General features: G+C 35.4%; 1 protein-coding gene across 5 annotated transcripts in view; it reads right to left on the reverse strand.

Moving 5' to 3' along the window:
* The window catches only part of HEATR5A (HEAT repeat containing 5A), a 120,612-nt gene that overhangs the window by 91,539 nt on the left and 7,308 nt on the right, over positions 1-21,765 (reverse strand). For 4 of the 5 annotated variants that reach the window (XM_043554343.1, XM_043554340.1, XM_043554344.1 and 1 more), the window contains exons 2-7: positions 13,075-13,274; positions 11,632-11,843; positions 10,313-10,421; positions 7,723-7,872; positions 6,722-6,896; positions 824-984 (exon numbers count right to left, since the gene is read on the reverse strand). In XM_043554343.1, coding sequence (XP_043410278.1) covers positions 824-984; positions 6,722-6,896; positions 7,723-7,872; positions 10,313-10,421; positions 11,632-11,843; positions 13,075-13,200 — 933 coding nt within the window. In that variant the 5' untranslated portion in view covers positions 13,201-13,274. Of the gene's footprint in view, positions 1-823; positions 985-6,721; positions 6,897-7,722; positions 7,873-10,312; positions 10,422-11,631; positions 11,844-13,074; positions 13,275-13,886; positions 13,964-21,765 lie in introns of all 5 variants that reach the window. The other variant, XM_043554342.1, reaches the window with a different exon arrangement.

Consider the following 21,765-nt stretch of genomic DNA (forward strand, 5'->3'; position numbering starts at 1 on the left):
TAAATATATTCCAACACCCTAACTCTAACGGAATTTAGGTCCAGAAATGTGAAAGGAAACTTTACAGCGATGAATCACTGCTCTTTACTTGCATGAATGTTAATGGCTGGTCTTACTCCAGAGATACAAAGACAGTAGATTTCTTATGTAATCTGTTCTTTTAGAAATACTCAGTTTACAATTATACTGGGATACCTTACATTCTCAAAAACTCTAACATCTGTATACAGTATAAAACAATGAGAACATATGTGAATTAACAACATTCACTTTGAACCATAAGGGCATTTAGAAAACAAGATAATTCAGAGACCTCTGTGTTGTTTTATTCTAAGATACTTTTCCTAGGTTTAACTTAGATTATATGCTATGATTTTTACTTAGGAGTTGAAACCACATAAAATGGAAATACAATATTACCCATACTGAGTGATACATGCCTAACGTGTACCTTATATCTGAAATGTAAAAGCACACAAAAGCACAATGGAAAACATGTTAAACTACAAGACACATGAAAGCATAAGGCCTAGAAACAAACAAATGTTGTTTGTATTTCAAAGGAAATAAAAATTTCTATTAGGAACTAAAGACACATTGTGAGTAATAGCCTATTTCATTGGCTTTTAGGTAACTACAGTTCTCTTACTTTTAATGTAGCTTTTAAAGAGTGTTGTAGCCTTACCATGTCTATTTTATAAATATGAGAGCATAAGTGATGACCCTGCACAGTATCATTTATGCCTGGAATATGCAGATACTAATATCCTTATTAGAGAGGCCAGTGAGCATTACACGTAGATAACTGATATGTGACTCTAACCTGAGTAACTCCAACTCGAACATCCCTACTGACTGAACTGGTTCCTTTCAGCATATCTCCACTGGCTCGAAGAAATCCTGAACTCCCACGGAGAAACCCTGTTCCTAGTAATTCCAGAACTTCCTCCAGAGATACTCTGCGCATGCTTTGACGTGAGGCTGCTATAACAAAGAACAAAACATGTGATTCGTACTTTACAGACTAAAATTTTAATGCATGACCCTGATTTGTATGATCTTGGTTAACATGTTAACTGTAACAAAAATAAACTAAAAATCCAAACAAAATGCAGAACTGACAGGACATTACATGCGTTAACACACAAAGTTATACAAGGGTTCAGAGGTCAAATCATAACAGATTCTGAAGTATCACGTCAATGACATCTTAAACACTAAGCCACTTTGAGATTATGCCCTACTACCCTCTTTTCCACAAAGAAGTTAAAAGGCTAACCATCCTCTATAATAAAAATCATAAACTCCCCTCATTTTCCAAAAATTCTTTTGAAATATTACATGCTAAATGTTACATGTTAACCAACATGTCCTATTTTCTAAAAATTTTCAACTGCAGGCACAACTTTTTTATCCTCAGTCTGTAGAGAAATCAAAGCTAAATATTACTAATTTGCTCAGTTGGCCCTTAGGCTATAATAATTAAGAGATTAATTAAGGCAGAATATTTACTTTCAAGTTTGTCTGCAGTTTGACATAGGTGAATTTCTACCTGTGAATATCTAGGGAATAAGAGGTCCCAGGAAAAAAAAAAAAAAAAAAAAAAAAAAAAAAAGAACCCATTTTCTCCCTTTCATTCTTCTGAATAGCGATGGTCATGAGCTCTGACACCATTATTGGCTCAAGTCATACACAGTGGGGAAATAAACTTCCATTAATCAAAGTTATGAACAAAAAATCTACTCCTTAGGCTAAGGAGGAAGTAACTATCTGAAACAAATGAAAATCTATATTGACATTTGGGAGAAAAACATTAGTGAACAGTATAAAATCCGTGTCCTCATGGATCATAAATCCTAGGAAGGAAAGAATAATGAACATAATAAATGACCAAATATATAGTATACTGGGCAGTAATTAAAGCCATGCAAAAAAATAGAGCAGCTCAGGAACACTGGGGGGAAGTGTTTGTGTTTTGGTTTTTGTTTGTTTTATTTATTTTGAGAAAGAGGAGAGAGAGAGAGAACGAACATGTGGGAGAGGGAGAGAAAGAATCCCAAGCTGGCTCTGCACTGTCAGCAAAAAGCCCAATGTGGGACTTGAACAAACATGAGATCACAACCTAAGCCAAAATCAAGAGTCGGTCACTTAAATGACTGAGCCACCCAGGTGCCCCAAATGCTTGTGAGTTTTAAATAGGGTAGTCAAGGGATGCCTGGCTGGCTCAGTCGGTTAGGCGTCCGACTTCAGCTCAGGTCATGATCTCACAGTCTGTGAGTTCAAGCCCTGCCTCGGGCTCTGTGCTGACAGCACAGAGCCTGGAGCCTGCTTCAGATTCTGTGTCTCCCTCTCTACCCCTCCCCTGCTCATGCTCTGTCTCAAAAATAAATAAAAACATTTTAAAAATTTTTTAAAAATAAATAGGGTAGTCAAGGTAGGATTCATTGGAAAGGTGACATCTAAACATTGTTTGAGGACAGTGAGGGAATCAGGTATGCAGATATATGGAGAAAAAGTGTTCTAGGCAGAGCAAATAGGTAGGGCAAAAAGGCCTTTCAGAAGGATATGATGCCCAATGGGTTCAAGTAGAGTTATATGAACAGAGCAGTGGAGGAATCTAGTATGAGACAGGGCAGAGTATAAGGATGGGGAGAGAGAAGACATTGAACCTTGGAGATCATTATTATAAGGATGTGAGTGAAGTGAGTGGGTCTAATGATGGACCTTAAGCAGAGCAGTGATATAATCTGTCACTTTGCTTCTGTGCTGAGACAAGAAAACCCACTAGAAGCAACTCAGTAATGCAAGCAAGAGACGATGGTGGCTTAGATCAAAGTGGTTGCAGAAGAGTGAAGTTGGATATACATACATATGTATTTTTAAGTTTTTATTTCAAACGTTTTCAAAAGTACGTTATAAAAAAAAGCTGCAAGAATTGTAAGATAAATTCCCGTGTCCCCTTCACCTAGAGTTACCATATTTTCCTTATCACTTTGTCATTCTTGAAGAAAACATTTATAGAACAGCACTCAATCTGAGTTTGTCTAGTATTTCCTCAGAATTTTTGGCAGGAGAACCACGTTAAGTAATGCCATAATCCTTTTCAATGTATAACATTAAAATGCACTGTTAGTCTGTCCCTACATTGGTGTTATGATCTTTGAACACATGAATGAGGTTTGTCTGCCGGGTCTGTCCACTGTAAAATATCAACTTTCCTTTTGTAATTACTATGCAACCTGTGTGGTGATCCTTTAAGACAGTTTAAATATGCTATAACCCATCAAACTTTCATCCAACTATGTACAGAGGACTCCTACCTGCATAAATTACTATAATGACTGCAAAAGGTCATTATCTAACAATCATTCCTTCAATATTTATTAGTTAGCATTTACTGTAGAAAAGAACTTTCTCTTTTATTCTCAGTAGGCACTCATAGATTTCTTTTTTATTTAATAGGTTATAATAAATTTCTGTCATTATTAATTTTGCTTAACAGTCCTGAATGTCACCAGTGGGTCTGTCTTCAAGGAGCTGGCCAGTGGAAGCACCTTATTTTTCTGGCACAACAATAAGTTCCAAGCTCATCTTCAGGTAATTCCTGCGTCAGCCTCATCATTAGCCAATCCTAAAGGTGTCTCAATTCTGGGTACATTTGAAGATTGTCTGGTAGAAAAGCTTTTGAGTGTGAGATATAAGGGTCAAGGGTGACTTTCCAAATTTTTATTTGAACATCTGGAAGGAAGGATAGAATTGGCATCAACTGAGATTAGCAAGCCTGTAAGTAGAACAGGTATGTATATTTTCTAGGGGAGGTGAGATCAGGCATTTGCTTTAGGGCAAGTTCACTTGAAACATCAAATAAACTTCCAAAGAGATGTCAAAGGGGCAGCTAGATATGAGAGTTGGGTGCCCAGGCTAAAGATACAAATCCAAGAATCCCTGAAAGATAGTATTTAAGCCACGAAACTGGGTAAGATCACCAAGAGGATGCACATACATACGCTGCAGAAGACCAAGTACTAGGTAAGGGGCTTCTTCTGTAAAAAGATAAGGAATCATCAAAGATGGAACAGGAATATCTAGTGGGGAAGAAGGAAAACCAAGAGAGAATGAAGTCCCATAGGCAAGTGAAAAAAAGAGGAGGAAAAGGATCTGCCAAGTTAAATACTGCTGAAAGGTCAAGTGAGACAACTGAGAACTGCCCACTGATGTTGGCATGGCAGAGTATTAGAATATAAGCTCAAAATAGGCACTTTTGATTTGTTTTGTTCAATGACATAACCCATGAACTCAGAAAAGATACTGGCCAAGTATAAACACTCAACAGATATTTACTGAATGAATGAATGAACATGGAGGTCTTTGGTGACCTTAACAAAAAAAGCAGTTTTGAAGGAGTGAATGAGGAGAATCCTAACTGAAGTGGGTTTGAAAAATATGGCAGGATAGAAACTAAAGACAGTATCAAGAACTCTTCGGAGGAACTCTGCTGCAAAAGGAAGAGAAATGGACCTCCAGCTCACTGGGAAATGAGACAGAAAAGGATTTATTATTTTTTTTTAAAGATGGGAGAAACAAAATCATGTTTCTGTAGGTAATAATCCAATAGAGAGGGAAAAGCTGATATAAGAGAGGAGAGACTTCCTAGGGCAATGTCCTTGAGCAGGTAAGAGAATGATAGAGTAAAACCTTGGATTGCAAGTAACTTGTTCAGCAAGTGTTCTGCAAGACAAGCAAACATTTCTAACAAATTTTAACTTGATAAATGAGTGATGTCTTGCAATACGAGTAGTACATGATGCTAAATATCACGTGATCACAACTGAGTCAATGTTTCTTGAAATTTGCTTTGATATACAAGTGCTTTGGATTACAAGCATGCTTCTGGAACGAATTATGCTTACAAATGAAGGTTTTACAATATTAAATTAGATATTAAAAGATCACATCAATTCCTACAACTCGTTCCAATGATAGGAAAATGTCATACTCAATCCCTGCTTTTTAAGTGCCTTGGAGCAACATACCACCTGTTTGAATGAAGCCTGTTAGTTTTACTAGGAAAATCATTTCAGTTCTCTACTTCATAACCTTTGTGTATTATGGTTGAGTATATAAACCCCCAATGCATTGGTTTTCTAAATTATTCAGCACTATGTTGCTATTAGTCCCCACCTTTAAAAACTCTATTATGATACCTAGATCACTTCTTAGTGGTACAAAAATAACTCGATTATTTGCAGGCTAGAATTTATTGACGCAAGATGACAGAATTTCTAACAAAAGATTAGGCTAAATCCTAAAGATTTCTTAGTGTGGATGAAGCTGATTCTTCACTTTGCTCAATCTGATTACAAAAACACTAGCATTAGTTTAGTGCTACCATCAAAGCATATACACTTATTTATTCACATTTCTTATGCATTTCTACATTTTGCTTTTTTTACTACAACTGTGTGCCAGCGCTAATGATACATTTATAGAAATGAGCAATCCACGTTTTCAAAAGGATTAATTCAAAAGACATTAAACATGTTTTCTAACTTTAATTTTTTAGGTGGCTTAAGATTTAAACTCCTAACTGTCCTGAACAACGTTTTTTATGGTTTGGGTTTTTTTGTGTGTGGCTTCTTCCTGTTCCTATTCACCCTTTCCTCACCACCCAATAAGTAAGAAAGTCTTAATGAATTGTAAGATTAGAGAAACTGTAATAAAAATAAAAATTTATTATAAATTTTACTTATAATCTCAGAATGAGGGGACTGTAGTTTATTAATGTTCCCCATGTGACTGTGATATGCTGTGCTTACTGTCCTCTCCCATCCCTGGTTAAGAAACACTGGCTTTAGAAAAAACAATTTCCCTTTATATAATGATAATGATTTCTTAAGCAACGCCTCTCTAATTTTAATGTGCATTATGAATTATCTGGAGATCTTGTTCAAATGAGAATTTTGATTTAGTAAATTGTGTGGGGCCTGGGTTTCTGCATTTCTTACAAGCTTCGAGGTGATGCTGATACTACAGGTCTGCAAATGTTTAAGAAGCAAGGTTCTATAGAACAATCACATTTTCATTTGTGTGAGATTGTTTATTTTTTGGAGACAGAATGATAAAGCAAATTTTCAATTACTCATCAATGTTTTACATACACTGTTGATTAAATCCAGGCAAATTCTTGTTTCCAAAAATATCCCATCTGTGCTCATTGCCTATAAGTGTAGGAATAGGGAATAAAAAGTAACAAAAGCAAATTGTCCGAGTATGGTGAATTTCAAATATCTGTTGTTTGTAATTATTTACCAATTGTTTTTACCATTGTTCCCTTATACCGACCTAGAAAATGGCAAGCCAAAAATAGGGAATCAAATGCATGCTGCTTAAAAAAAGAACTAAGATACAGATCATATCTATTATTAGATAATGTTTCACAATTTACTTTTTAAAAAAAAGCAAAGACCATAGTATAAAGAAAGACAATGACTAAATAAAGTGTATTTCTTCAAGAGTTCATTTTTTTCCCTCAAATTTTTACTGAATTGTTTAAAAATGAAATCTTGGGACCTTTAGCAATGTTTATAAACTAAAATTGATCTCTAAGATATCCTGCAGCTCTTCAGAATTAATACTGGATAGTAGTAATACTCCTTTATGTTTGTATAAACCAAATGGGAAAAAATCGTAAGACATTATGAAAATAATTATATAAATTTACCTGCTCCTGGATGTTTAGAAATTATAGCTTTAGCCAACACCGTGCCTAGTAGCTTTGAAACTGAAATCCTCACATCATAATTGGAACCTTCAAAGGACTTAAAACATAGTGTGGCCACACTATCCAGGTCCGTACTCCACATAAAGATGGCCTCTTTCTGAAGTTCAAGGAGACACTATTTAATTGGAAAAAGAGACATTAATGAACAACAAAATGTTAACTGTCAGGTTCAGAGCTATATAAGTTGTAGAAACTATCAAGTTCTAACAAAAATGATACACAAATTTAAAGTATGTAAATAATGACTGCAGGGACAAAAAATGAGTACTTACTAAAAGTCATAAAAGTTATATTATATAAAACAATGTGTCCGCATAGGGTGGGAGGAAAATCCATTCTGACTCAATAGGCTAGGAAAAATGTCTTTAGAACAAATTTGTCGGCTATGAGCAATTGTGACAATGATTACAACAACTTTACCATACTATCTAACCAACTACATTAAGAAGGCATGATAATTCTGCACAGGATCTCAAGACTTGGCCTGGATCCTTAGAAGACTAGACTGCCTTAGTTTGATTCTGTTCCTAGCTTGCAAAAAGTGACATATTCAAAAGAAATTAAAATGTCAAAATCTAAATCCTAGACTTAAAAAAAAAGGCATGATAAGAACAGATCTCTTTCAAATAACGTAAACTTTACATGTAAAATTTAGTTTACAAAATTACAGAGAAGAAGCATGGTAGACTGAAAGGAATACTTAGAGTCTGGTAACATGAATTCCCCACCCTCCAACAATGTGCTGTGAACTACTTGAAGAACCTTGGGAAATCCATAGAATTCTCTGGGCCTCAGTTTCCTCATATACTAACATAAGATTAGTCTCAGCTGATTGCCAAGGTTGTAGCTTTAGGATCATGTGGCTGTTATTAGTGTTTTCACAGGGATAAACTAATTTAATTTTCTTTATTTTGAGAAATTCTGCTTATTAGACCATTTACCTTTGCAGCAGCACAACGAACAGCCATGGATCTATCTGTTAGGCAGGATTTAGCAGCTTTATAAACATCCCTGTGGCAAGGTATAGCAGCAGCTCCTAGTCCATTTAATATATTTTGTAGACTCAGCATAATCTCATATCGACCTTGAGACTACCAAAAAGAAGAAATTTAAATAGTAAGAAATTCACTGTGAAAAGCAGCATTTAGCATAAAAATTTACCTCCTACATTAGTGACACTTACCTATCTGTGTATACTAACCAACCCACCCAACATTAACAGCTGTTATTTTATGTACTGTTTACTATTTGAAAAGTGTTGTCTATATTACATTTCAACACAATACAAAGGGTTGATGTGAAGATTAAATGAAATTATATGAAAAGTACCTACCACAAAGCTTGCATGTTGCTAAGCATTCAATAAATGGTTGCTGTTAATGAGGCAATATGGTAAGAGTGTAGGGTCTGCCACCTAGCAGGTGGGTGACCTTGGACAAAACTGTTTCTTCATCTGTTAAATGGACGTATCCACCTCAAAGGCTATTGTGGAGATCAAACAAGTTACTACAGGTAAAGTACTTAGAATAGTACCTGACCTATAGTACATGCTCAGATTTCATAGCTTTTAACATCATTTAATGAGTCAAGTAGTTTAACCCTGAGGACAAGTCTGGGCTTCAGACTTAAAAAGACCTGGGTCTGAATCTTGGCTCTGACCCTTAGTACCTGTGTGGCTTTAAGTTGTTCCTACTTATTTCTCCATCTATAAGATGAGGATAAGATGAATCACATAGAGCCAGTATGAGAAGTAAATAAACCCTTGTGGGGAAAACATTCACCACAGTGCCAGGCACACAGTAAACACACACAAAAAATAGTAGCTCCTCATGTTACTGATATTTTACTAAATGCCCCCAAATGATTTCTATATCCCAGGAAGTTAAGGCCACTAAAGATAGCTAAAGTTGAGAGAAGACAAGATCAACATCAAGTATCCTTTTCATAGGAATATTAATTTATTTTATCTGTTTAAAGATATATGAACATCTTCGTTCATCTTTGTCATGACCTGAGCCAAAATTAAGAGTATGACACTTAACCAACTGAGCCACCCCAGGTGCCCCTGATGTTTTTAATTTATATATTCATTTTTGAATATCTTTGTTCAAAGGAGCACGATAGTGAATAATTACAGGTGGACGTAACAAAATGAGTCCTACGGTGAAACTTCTGAATTTCTTTCTATCCCAACTTTATGTTGTCTATTATTGAAAGGTGTGGATCAAAGGTGGGAACCCTTTTGATATATCCAACATGTTGTGGTACATGATCAACTAAATCATAAAGGCAAAAATAAGAAGAAATAAAATCCTTAGCAATAACTTTACAATTTCAGAAACCTATACAGCAATTCTCTGTTAACTATAGGGCCTGAAAAGAAGACAGCTTAACTAATGGGAGTGAAGTCAGAAAAAAGTTTAAAGTGGTCATTCCTCACTAGATAAAAGTTCTTACAAACATTTCCTCTAAAAACAAAAGATTAAAGATGCGAACAATCTCTTCTGCTAAATCACTTTCTTTAATCTTTCAGCAAACAACTGCTCAGAAGTGAATTCCTGAGTAGATTCTATCACCAGTATTATATAATGAGCATCACTTCTTGAATCAGCTATGTTCTTTTTTTTTTTAAGATTTTATTTTTTTATGTAACATCTACACCTAACATGGGGTTTGAACTCACAACACTGAGATTGCAAGTTGCATGTGCTACTGAGACAGGCAGGCACCCCAAATCAGCTATGTTCTTCTCAAAATTTAGCACATTTTACATTTGAACTTTCCAATGTTGTATCTTGGTGCATTAAAAAAAATGTGTTTAACTAGACAGCATTTTTCTAAATTATTTCAGAGCTGTTTTCTAGACTTCTTTTCTAGGTAAGGTTAGAACAAGAACTGGTATGACATTTTTATATTAAAAACATTTTTTTTTGTTTATTTTTAGGGGCCCCTGGGTGGCTCAGTCAGGTGAGCGTCCACTTTGGCTCAGGTCATGATCTCGTGTTCCATGGGTTCAAGCCCTGTGTCAGGCTCTGTGCTGACAGCTCAAAGCATGGAACTTACTTCGGATTCTGGGTCTCCCTCTTTCTCTGCCCCTCCCTGTTCACACACACTCTCTCTCTCTCAAAATAAATAAACATTTAAAAAATAAAGTTTATTTTTATTTATTTTGAAAGAGAGATAGCGAGTAAGTGGAGGAGGAGCAGCTTGTCCTTATTGACAAGCACTTGCTGTAGTACTAGTAAACAGTATTGGGAAAGGTGATGTGAGAGGAAGAAGCAGGGATGGGTCTGCCAGAGAAATACCTTAGTTTTTGCCTATCTGAATTTATCTATAATCTCATATTATGGGCTTTCTAATAAAGATTCAATATACCAAGTACCTATGTCCATCTCCCAGAAATATTTTTATGGATAAATTTATATACATACCTACATATGCTTATCATATGTAAAGAAATTTTATTGGTTCAAGAAATCATAAAACCTATATAATACTACCTTTTTATTCTTTGGTTGAACTTGCACTCACCTCTGCACTCTTCATAGCTTTAAGAATATTCCCCACTGTATCGGTAAAGGTGTTAACCAGGATTCTCCCCAACTTCTTGTACAAGGAACCCAAACATACCACAGCAGCACTGAAACAACATTTAAATTAGAAATCAGTCACAAGGGAAAAAAAAGGAAAAAAAAATCTTAGACTATTAAAGGTGACTATTTAATTTTACCTTTAAAGGATAAAACTGCCCAGAATCGACTCCACAGTTAAATCCTAAGGCATAACACTTGCATGAGTATCAAATAATTATACTTTCAATACAAGAATTTTAAAAAGATGTATCTTCAAATAATCTAAACCTCAGCCCAAAGATTCCATTCCCTCAAATTTTATAAAGTAATTTTTCATACAATTGACCTACATATATTATTAGATAATCAAAGATACTCTTAAAGATAAAAGATAAGTAAAATAGGAAATAATGTTCTTATCAAGTCTGAAGTCTGAAACCTGTATGGGAAGATATATCCTGTTACAAGCTAAAAGATCAACAAAAATTTCTGTAAAATAACTACTGTGGAACCATACATGGCAAACTGCCTTCTCTAAAATAACAGATGAAAAAATGAACTGAATAATACATTGAAAAATTCTAAGCTGTTTTTTTCAGGAGCTCGGAAGAGTATTTTTCTATATTGTAGTTACTATTAATTTTTACTAATAAGAACTAACAAATTGAAAGAACACCCAAGATGTGGAGAATTTAAAATCTCTTTTTCTTAAACACTCAACTGCTAAGATTTTTTGTATGTATCTTTATAAACATTTTTTTTTAATAGTTGACATATATTAGCTTCAGGTGTACAACACAGTGATTCGACAATTATAAACATTACAAAATGCTCACCACAATAAATGCAGTCACTATCCGTCACCATACAAAACTATTACAATATTATGGACTATATTCCCTATGGTGTGCTTTTCATCCCCATGACTTATTTATTTTTATAACTGTAAGTTTGTACCTCTTAATCCCCTTCACCTATTCCACCTGTCCCCCCATTATCCCTTACTTCTGGCAACCACCAGTTTGTGTTCTATATTTATGAGTCTTCAACTGCTAAATTTTTAGTGAGAGTTTTGATTCCCAAATCAAGACTTCAAATATGCCTAAAATATTTTTTAGAACAGTCAGTGGAAAAATGTTAGATGTTTTTTAAAAGTTAGATTTAAAAAAATGAGTGAAATAATTTGTATTCAGTTTGGGTACAAGTAGTTTGGGTTCTTTAGAGAAATGATACCACAAGGAAGCACTATTTTATGTTCAATTTTAATATTTAACTTACAGTTTAGTGGGAAGATAACTTGGAGAATCATCTTTGCTACGAATAAGATCATTACATTTATCGATTGTCTCATAAACAGAGTACGTGTCTCCAATACTATAAAGAATTCCGAGATTTTTAGCCAGCAGTTTGCGGGTAGGAGGCCCTGGAGAGCTGTTCAACAAAGATAGGAGCTGTTCTACCAGAGTCTTCTGTTTCTCCCTTACATCACTCTAGAAAGGAAGGTAACAAAAAGACAATTCAAAGTCAACATAATTACATGTAATCCTCTAATACGATTTTTCTTTCATATATTTAAGAATTAAAAACTCTAGAAAAGTGCAAAATTATTTTGACTAAAAATTACAGATCAGTTGGTGATGTAGTCATCTATACCACATGAACCGGTAGTTCGCTGCCCTGAGGATATCCCTAAAAAATAATTTCTGGGCCAATATACACTGGAGTCTCTGTAAAGAAAGACAAGGGCTCTATTTCTTCTAAATCTTTTTCTAGTGAAAGGTAGAGCAAAGTCATATTCTAACTATTAAGCCTCTGCCATATGTATATGTACATGAGCAATGTATAATCGATCACTAAAGTTGACCTTGTCATGAATGATTATTTGTTTTACTTAGATCTTTTTCTAAGTTTAGTGCAATTTTCTTTTTGCAAACTTATGCATTTAATGCCAGTAATGTTACTCCATTTTACTTGTCTGCTCTCTGAAAAAGGAGTACAGAGTATCATTACAGCAGTAACAGTACTCAGGTGATCACTAAGGTCTAAGCTCCTACAATGAAGTATTTGTTAGTGTATGGATTTTTGCCTTATTAAATTCCAAATGTTTCCATGAGTAGTGTCTTTGCATCGCTTTTGCATTGCATATGATATTGTGAGAATATCCTCATTTTTAGTAGATGTATGCAAAAGTACTTAGGTGTAAAACCACCTCACATGGCTTGGTAAATCAGTCAAATATGGCAAAACGTTAACAAATGCTGGATACAGGTGAAAATACGAGCGTGTCTTTTTTTCTGGTACTTATTTCATAAGCTTAAAAGTGAATATGTTTACTAAAAGACTTTTCCAATTACATTCTCCTTAAAGAGCTCACAACTTTTTAAAACTCCCATTCAATATTTAGCAGTATCTTACACAAGGGCTTCATGCATATGAAGGTGAACAAGATAGTGAAAATGAAATCTAATAAAATGTGGTTCATAGTAGTTTATATTTTTATACATATTTTAAGTAATATAAAAAATATTGGCTGACTTCTTCCTGCTTTTTGAAAGAACAAATTTCTTGTAATATTTCATTATAAACTCTCAATAAGGTATACCATTTGAAAGCTAATTTAGGTTATTCTGGGTAGAACTAGAAAAGCAAACCAAAGGAAGTAAACATTATCCAGCATTTTAAAAAAACACACACAAAAACAGTTTTTGCAATTTTACCCACCCTGCTGGTTGCCAGCAAGAGCTTCTCCAAATATCTCAACCAATCAAAAATAAACTCTGCCCTCTGAACTTCACCTAGTTGATTATATGCTTCTTCATTCAGCAATAAGCTATGAGCTAATTCCATTCCTTGCAGAAAATTCTCCTAGCTGGTCACAATTCTTCTCATTAAACTTCAGTTGATATACCTAAGAAAAAAATCTGTAATAGAGGAAAAGAACATATTTTAAAAGGAGAGTAAAAAGGAAGGCAATCATAATACTGAATCTTCCACAGAAAACACAAAAGCATAATTAAAGTGACAATATTTTTTCTAATAGCTCTGGGGTGAAACTGGGAAATACCAATCCCAAACTCTTAACGATGACACAAAATCCACCTTTGACTCCTTTTTTAGAGAGCAGACAAAACAGACATTCAGGCATTATTCATATACAGATACAAAAACTTGCTAAACAGAAGAGAAATTTCATTAAAATCCTGAAAATTTTTAGGTTGGGCTATTCAAGTATTAGTTTTCCATTTTCTTTGTAGGATAAATACCCTTTCACTAAAATAAAATGAGTCATGAGTACATATCAACAAATGACCAAATATCCAGACCTCCTACTAAAATTCTGTATCTCCCTGGGCATATATTCTGTCTTTTACCTAGCGATTTAAAAGGACTTATTCCTATTAGCATCTGTTCCCCTAGCCTAATATTCTGTGTAGCTTGAAACTAGGAGTTTTAGGAAAAAGTCTCATCTCTATCAGAATAGTCTCCTTATTTCCGTGAACCTTGTGAAAGCAAAGTCCTATTATTGAAGGTACTTGGATGGATGGTGCCCAGGGATTGTAGCAATAAAGATCATATCTGCTATGACCCAGATCCAAAGTAGCCTTCACTCCTGTTGCAGCAAATTAAAAAAGATAGAGAAGATTTTGTTTGTTTGTTTGTTTGTTTGTTTTAATTCATGAGCATGTCCTGGGCATACACTTTCCAGAACATAAATAACATGTAAGTGTACACACACACACTTGTAAGATGACATTCTGATTACAGACTCTTTTATTTTTAGGAGCATGCTCAAATTTACAGCAGTAAAGCAGCGTGTCTGCAACTCATTTTTGCATAAGTAAATCAATTAGCCATAAAATATAGTAAAATGGTAACAGCTTTTTAAAAAAAATTTTTTTTTGAAAGCAAAAGAGAGCACAAGTCGGGGAGGGGGAGGGGGAGGGGGGGAGAGGGAGAGAGAGAGAGAGAGAGAGAGAGAGAGAGAGAGAGGCAGACAGACAGATTCCAAAATAGGTTCCAGGCTCTGAGCTGTCATCACAGAGCCCAACATGGGGCTTGAACTCACAGACCACGAGATCATGACCTGAGCGGAAGTCATACACTTAACCGAATGAACCACCCAACACCCCAAAATGTTAAACAGCTTTATGTAGATAGTGGGTATGTGAACAGTTATTTCACTATTCTTCATTTTTTTCTGTATTTTTAAAAAGATCACAATAGAAAGTTGGAAGAATTAGTTAAGAAATGAAGAAACACACAAGCAGGATGCCTGGCTGGCTAAGTGGTAGAGCATGAGACTCTTAATGTTGGGGTCCTGAGTTTGAGTCACACTTTGAGGGCAGAGTTTACTTAAAATTTTTTTTTAAAGGGAAAAGTTTAAGAAAAAACACACAAGCTGGTTTTTAAAAAATAATCATCAGGGCACTGGGTGGCTCAGTCAGTTCAGCGTCTGACTTCGACTCAGGTCATGGTCTCACGGTTCATGAGTTCGAGCCCCTTGATAGGCTCTCTGTGACTAGCACAAAGCCTGCTTTGGATACTCTGTCTCCCTCTCTCTCTGCTTCTCCCCTGCTCACACACATTCTCTCTCTCTCTCAAAAATAAATAAACATTAAAAAAAAAAATCATCACTACTACTTAAAGGAAAGACAACTATCATCAAGAACACTAAATAGGGAAGGCACCTGTTCAATAATGTATCAAAAATAAATTTGATGTATTATATAAAACTCCCAGCTAAATAGAAACAGATAATTAGAATTGCATGGAAATACAGTCAGAATGCTACAGGTAATTAGACTAAGAGATATTAATACATAGCTAATATTCCCCCAAATAAATCTCAATCTTTTATAGAGAAGCCAAAGATGTATTAGAGAGAAGTAAAGATGTATTAGAAAATCAGATGGGAGACATGGGGAAGGCTTTTCTTTCCTTTATTCACTTTTTACTCCCAGAGAGTTTACTGATATAAAATTATCTATAGTTTCAGATCATCAAAATTATTATAAACTTGAGGGGCGCCTGGGTGGCGCAGTCGGTTAAGCGTCCGACTTCAGCCAGGTCACGATCTCACGGTCCCTGAGTTCGAGCCCCGCGTCAGGCGCTGGGCTGATGGCTCAGAGCCTGGAGCCTGTTTCCGATTCTGTGTCTCCCTCTCTCTCTGCCCCTCCCCCGTTCATGCTCTGTCTCTCTCTGTCCCAAAAATAAATAAACGTTGGGAAAAAAAAATTTTAATTAAAAAAAAAATTATTATAAACTTGAAAAAAGCCCCCTTAAGAGACAGTAGTTACAAACTGGTACCCTGTTGGCCAAATTTAGCTTGTAACTTATTGGTGGAAAAAATGACTTACTAACATTTAAATGTAAGATTCTACACAAAAACCTGGGTCCCTATCCCCATACAGCAACAAATGGCTGAATTTAAGAGAGGGACTCTCCAGCAGGCCACAGCTGCCACATTCACTTACATTACTTGCCGACTTCTTCAGGTTTTTTTTTTAATATTTTTTTTTAACGTTTATTTATTTTTGAGAGAGACAGAGACAGAACGCGAGTGGGTTAGGGGCAGAGAGAGAGGGACACAGAATCCGATACAGGCTCCAGGCTCTGAGATGACAGCACAGAGCCTGATGCGGGGCTCAAACTCACAAACTGTGAGATATGACCTGAGCTGAAGTCGGACACTCAATCAACTGAGCCAACCAGGTGCCCCAGGTATGTTAAGTTTTTAACTCCTACTCTTTATCTTGCTTGTGTCCCTCTGGTTTGGGCTAATATTCTAGATTCTGACTATGATGCTGCCCCAGAGCCCAAAAGACAGCTTTTACCAATCCATACCCACCAACCCAGTGTGTTGCTTTAGCCATCTCGGTTGTCCCCTCCCAGTGAGTCCTGCCTGCCTACTGGATACCACCCATAACCTGTACTGACAGTCCTCAAAAAAAAGGAAAAAAAAGTAAATATTAGGTTATTTTTGGAAATGTCAATTTTAAAGAACAAGAACAATATAAACAATGGTGCTAACAAATTCACTTTTACAGAGACATGAAGTTTTAGATTCTTGCCTTAAAAACCCTCCTTGGGGGGCCTGGGTGGCTTAGCTGGTTAAGTGTCTGACTTTGGCTCAGGTTATGATGTCGTGGTTCATGGGTTCAAGATCTGCATCAGGCTACCTGCTGTCAGCAAGGAGCGTGCTTTGGATCCTCTATCCCCCCTCTCTATCTGCCCCTCCCCTGTGCTCTCTCTCAAAAATAAATAAACTTAATAAAAAAAATTTTTAAACCCTCCTTAAATTATCGAAGCCACCTGACCAAAATACACACAAATAATTATAAAGTTAATACATACTAAAGAAACAATTTCTGGAAGAAAACTTCTAAGTATACAGAAGATGAAAGGCAAGTTTGCATTCAATATCTATGATTGCATGAGGAAAAAATATTACCTCAATATCATAGAGAAAATTTCTTATAACCACCACGGCAAGTCAAAATTCTATCTTAAGAATCAAATTACCCTTTTTAGAGGTCATTAGGACTGCTGAAGAGACTTTTTTTTCCTTAGGCAGCAGCAATATTGTGGTGTAAAATGATCTATCAAGAAGCAAAATAGCTAACACAATGCAATAATAAATAATTCAGTAAAAAGCTTGAGACCATAAGCAGGGCACAGAGTTATCTCCAATGTCTTCAATACATTCCTCTCATAAATTACTCCTAAAAGTAGAAAATTCATCCAAGTAATCTTACATCTAAACACCAAAGTCTAAAATGCACCTGTGATCTCCACACATGCACTATCAATGGGATAAGCAAATGCTTTCTGCAAATAACAGATGTTCCTATTACTACCTGAAGTTTCACTTTAGGTAGACGAATACAAATGCAGTCAATCTACTACAAGTTTTAATATAATCACACCCTAGAACTATATGTATGTGGAGTCTGCTTATTTTTCTAATTTTCCCTTATTTCCCATTTTTCTGTTTCTGTTGCAATCACAAAGTAATTAGTTTATTAGAAGTGAACATATATTACAATATGTTTTTCAAACAACAATTATGCTACTTAAAAAAATTCGTAAAACTACAGCTCCCACTGTAATGCTTGCCATTATTTTTGACAGAAGCTAACATTTATTGGCAACTTACTATAAGTGCTTTACATTTTCTTGAATAATTCACAGAACTGTTCATGAGGCAGCTAGCTATTTTTAGATGAGGAAACTGAGGCATAGAGAAACTAAGCAGCTTCCTAAGGTCACAATGAACCTGGACATACACATGAGCAATCTGACTCTATATACATGTGCTTTAACCACTACATACTATTCTGCCACTCAAGTATTCAATCAAGCCCCTCAGATGCCTTCAAATCAAATTTTTAAAAAGCTTAGAACTTGTAGACAATTTGTGGATAGCATGGAACAAAAGACCATCGTACTGTTTCCTAAAAACTGAGCACCAAATTCCTTACTTAAATAAGTTTGAGAATCTAGGAATAAAAGTTACCCAAACGATTTCTCAGGATATCTAATAAGATTAGTGTGTACTATTAATCTCAATGAATAAAATGCAGCCTAAAGTATTAATCAAAATACAGCACAATGGTAATTTCCAGACCTAAGTAAGCTGTCTCATGGAGAAACAGTAACATGTACCTGTTATGGCCACTTACTCTGTATTTTAAAAATATACACATGAATATTACTTTACCATCAAATATTATATATGCTAACATAAAACCAATAGTTGAACTAAGCTTACAAATGCCCTTCAATGCTTTTTAGACCATACATTTCTCTGAGGCACTGTTTACTTCCTTTGTGATAACTGTTTGTATTTTATGTATGCCAGATACTCCGAGTGACTCAGTCATAATTTTCATCCCTCAAGTCTATACTGAGAAAAGCAGGCACTGTGTACTAGACCTAAGGCCCTAAGGTACAGTCCTACCATTCTAAGGCACTGTGGCTCTCCAAGTGGGAAAACCCCAGCAGAGTGCCAACAGAATTGTATTGGAGGATAAAATTTTACTTAACCATTTCCCCCAATATTAACTTAACACATCATTTTATACTAAAATAAATATGCATTCAATATGCACTAGAAGGCAAAATTAATAGTGTTTCAAGATAAAACATGAAACTTCAGAGAAATTCTAAGCATGACAAACCTTTCTAGGCTTCTTTTTAAAAAAGTCACTCCTTTTTACTGGGAAGAATACTAGTTTAATGGAAAAGTTTAAGAACAACTAAGCTATTAACCTGAATTATATGAACTGCCATTTTTATAGGTCAAGAAATGGCTGAATATCAGCAAATTCATATGATTCTATTTTTAAAAAAATTTTCTTAATGTTTATTTATTTTTGACAGACAGAGAGAGCATGAGCAGAGGAGGGGCAGAGAGAGAGGGAGACACAGAATCTGAAGCAGGCTCCAGGCTCCAAGCTGTCAGTACAGAGCCCGACGCAGGGCTCGAACTCACAGACTGCGAGATCATGACCTGAGCCAAAGTTGGATGCTCAACTGACTGAGCCACCCAGGCACCCCCATATGATTTGATTTAAATAACATATTCAGTCTTCAAAGATTTGACTTAGTGTAGGAAAGTCTAATGTTTATAATCTGTCTAGTGTTCTCAAGCCAATGACTTTATTGCTCTAGAGTAATACATATGTATAAATATCGTTAACTGCTGACAGAAAGAGAAACCACAGGAGGCCAAATCTCCAAGGCCCCGGTTTGCTAGAGTAACTTACTCCAAAGCCATCTCCAAGAGAAGTTAATAGTCTTATCATGAAGGGCTAATTTTCCATCTGAAAATGAGTTAATGTCAAATTTACACAGGCAAAAAAGTTTAAGCACCTTCAACAATGTTAAGGATAACACAAAACAAAACAAAACAAAACAAAACAAAACATGTAGCATTAACATGATTTTCTCTATCCAGGGTTTAAAGATCTGTTTTGGTAGGCATGGGAACATATTTAAAATTATGGTTAAAATTTACAGGGAAAAAGAATCTTCTTAATCTTTTTGGTCATTTTGTTTCTTATAAAGATTCATTATATCATTTTGAAAAGGGAAAAGTGGAAAGATCACAAGTAGTCAGAGACAACAACAAACAAAATAAGATTTTGCTAGTTTTTTTTTCCCCCAGAGGATGAAAAGACCAATTTACAAAACGAACAAGCCACTACGCAATAAATGAAACTAATTCCAGAATGTATCAGGCCTTAAGTTTTGAAATATATCATACTTCACTTTCAGTTACTGTCCTTCCTCCAATTCTCACTTCTCCAAAAGATACCACAACAGCTTCAACACAGCCTCCAGTCTTTAGTTTCTCAGTTTTGTCCAAAAAGCATAAAGTAAGCCAAAAAAACCCTCCAGGATCTCCCACAATTTAGGAAACATACATAAATCTTAAAATCCAAACTTTTCCAAAAAACACAAAGCAAAACAGTAATTAGCATTACTCTAGAAAGAAGGTGGCTCATTCTATTCTGACCTAAATTAAGATTCTCTTTGACCTGTGATTCTGGCATTGCAAAATTATAGGTTACAAAATAGCAACTCACAAGTTACAGAGCATGCTTACAATGTTGCCAGAGGGAGGCTGGTAAAGAAAAATGGAGGTCTTTTTGTAATCCTACTTTAAATATCTCTAGGCATAGTCCTAAAGTTAGTTTGCTGACACAATGAACCACTGCACTTCACTGGTTTTAGGCTAAAATGGATACTGAAGAAAATCTTTTGTAATTTTAGAGTTCTTTAATACAGTTTTATCTTCATTATTTTTAAATCTTGTATTTATTCCATCTTTGAATCTGAAATATCTTGCTTCTTTCTAAATAAACTCAGCATTTTAAAATTCAGCTTAAAACAAAAATCACTTCCAGACTTCAAGCTGCATTACAAAGCTGTAATCATCAAGACAGTATGGTACTGGCACAAAGACAGATACTCAGATTAATGGAACAGAATATGGACCCACTGACGTATGGCCAACTAATCTTTGACAAAGCAGGAAAGAATATCCAATGGAATAAAGACAGTCTCTTCAGCGAGTGGTGCTGAGAAACTGGAAAACAACATGCAGAAAAATGAACCTGGACCATTTCTTGCACCATACACAAAAATAAACTCAAAATGAATGAAAGACCTAAATGTAAGAAGCCATCACAATCCTCGAGGAGAAGGCAGGCAAAAACCTCTTTGACCTTGGTAGCAACAACTTCTTACTCAACATGTCTCCAGAGGCAAGGGAAACAAAAGCAAAAATGAACTATTGGGACCTCATCAAAATAAAAAGCTTCTGCACAGCAAAGGAAACAATCAGCAAAACTAAAAGGCAACCAATGGAATGGGAAAAGATATTTGCAAACAACACATCAGATAAAGGGTTAGTATCCAAAATCTATAAAGAATTTATCAAACTCAACACCCAAAAAACAAATAATCCAGGGAAGAAATGGGCAAAAGACAAGAATAGATACTTCTCCAAAGAAGACATCGAGATGGTCAACAGACACATAAAAAATGCTCAACATCACTCATTATCCGGGAAATGCAAATCAAATCCACAATGAGATACCACCTCACACTTGTCAGAATGGCTAACATTAACAACTCAGGCAACAACAGATGTTGGTGAGGATGCTTTTTTGCACTGCTGGTGGGAATGCAAACTGGTGCAGCCACTCTGGAAAACAGTATGGAGGTTCTTCAAAAAATTGAAAATAGAACTACCCTATAACCTAGCAAGTGCACTACTAGGTATTTATCCAAGGGATACAGGTATGCGGTTTCAAAGGGGCACACGCACCCCAATGTTTACAGCAGCACTATCAACAACGGCCAAAGTATGGAATGAGCCCAAGTGTCCATCGATGGATGAATGGATAAAGAAGATGTGGTATATATGTACTATGGAGTATTACTCGGCAATCAAAAAGAATAAAATGTTTCCATTTGCAACTACATGGATTGAACTAGAGGGTATTATGCTAAGTGGAATTAGTCAGAGAAAGACAAATATCATATGATTTCATTCATATGAGGACTTTAAGACACAGAACAGATGAACACAAGTGAAGGGAAGCAAAAATAATATAACAACAGGGAGGGGGACAAAACATAAGAGACTCTTAAATATGAGTATTGGCTAAATGGGTAAGGGGCATTGAAGAGTCTATTCCTGAAATCATGGTTGCACTATATGCTAACTAACTTGGATGTAAATTAAAAAAAAAAATACAGTATTTTTTTTTAAAGTTTTTCTCCTTTAAAGAAATAAAAACTGGACCTCTTTCCAAAAAAAAAAAAAATCACTTCCTTAGGAAACCTTTAATGATTAATTCTCCTATTCTTTTACTGCTTCCTCTCAGTATAGCACTTTTT

This window comes from Prionailurus bengalensis, chromosome B3, assembly GCF_016509475.1.
Source record: "Prionailurus bengalensis isolate Pbe53 chromosome B3, Fcat_Pben_1.1_paternal_pri, whole genome shotgun sequence".
NCBI lineage: Eukaryota > Metazoa > Chordata > Mammalia > Carnivora > Felidae > Prionailurus > Prionailurus bengalensis.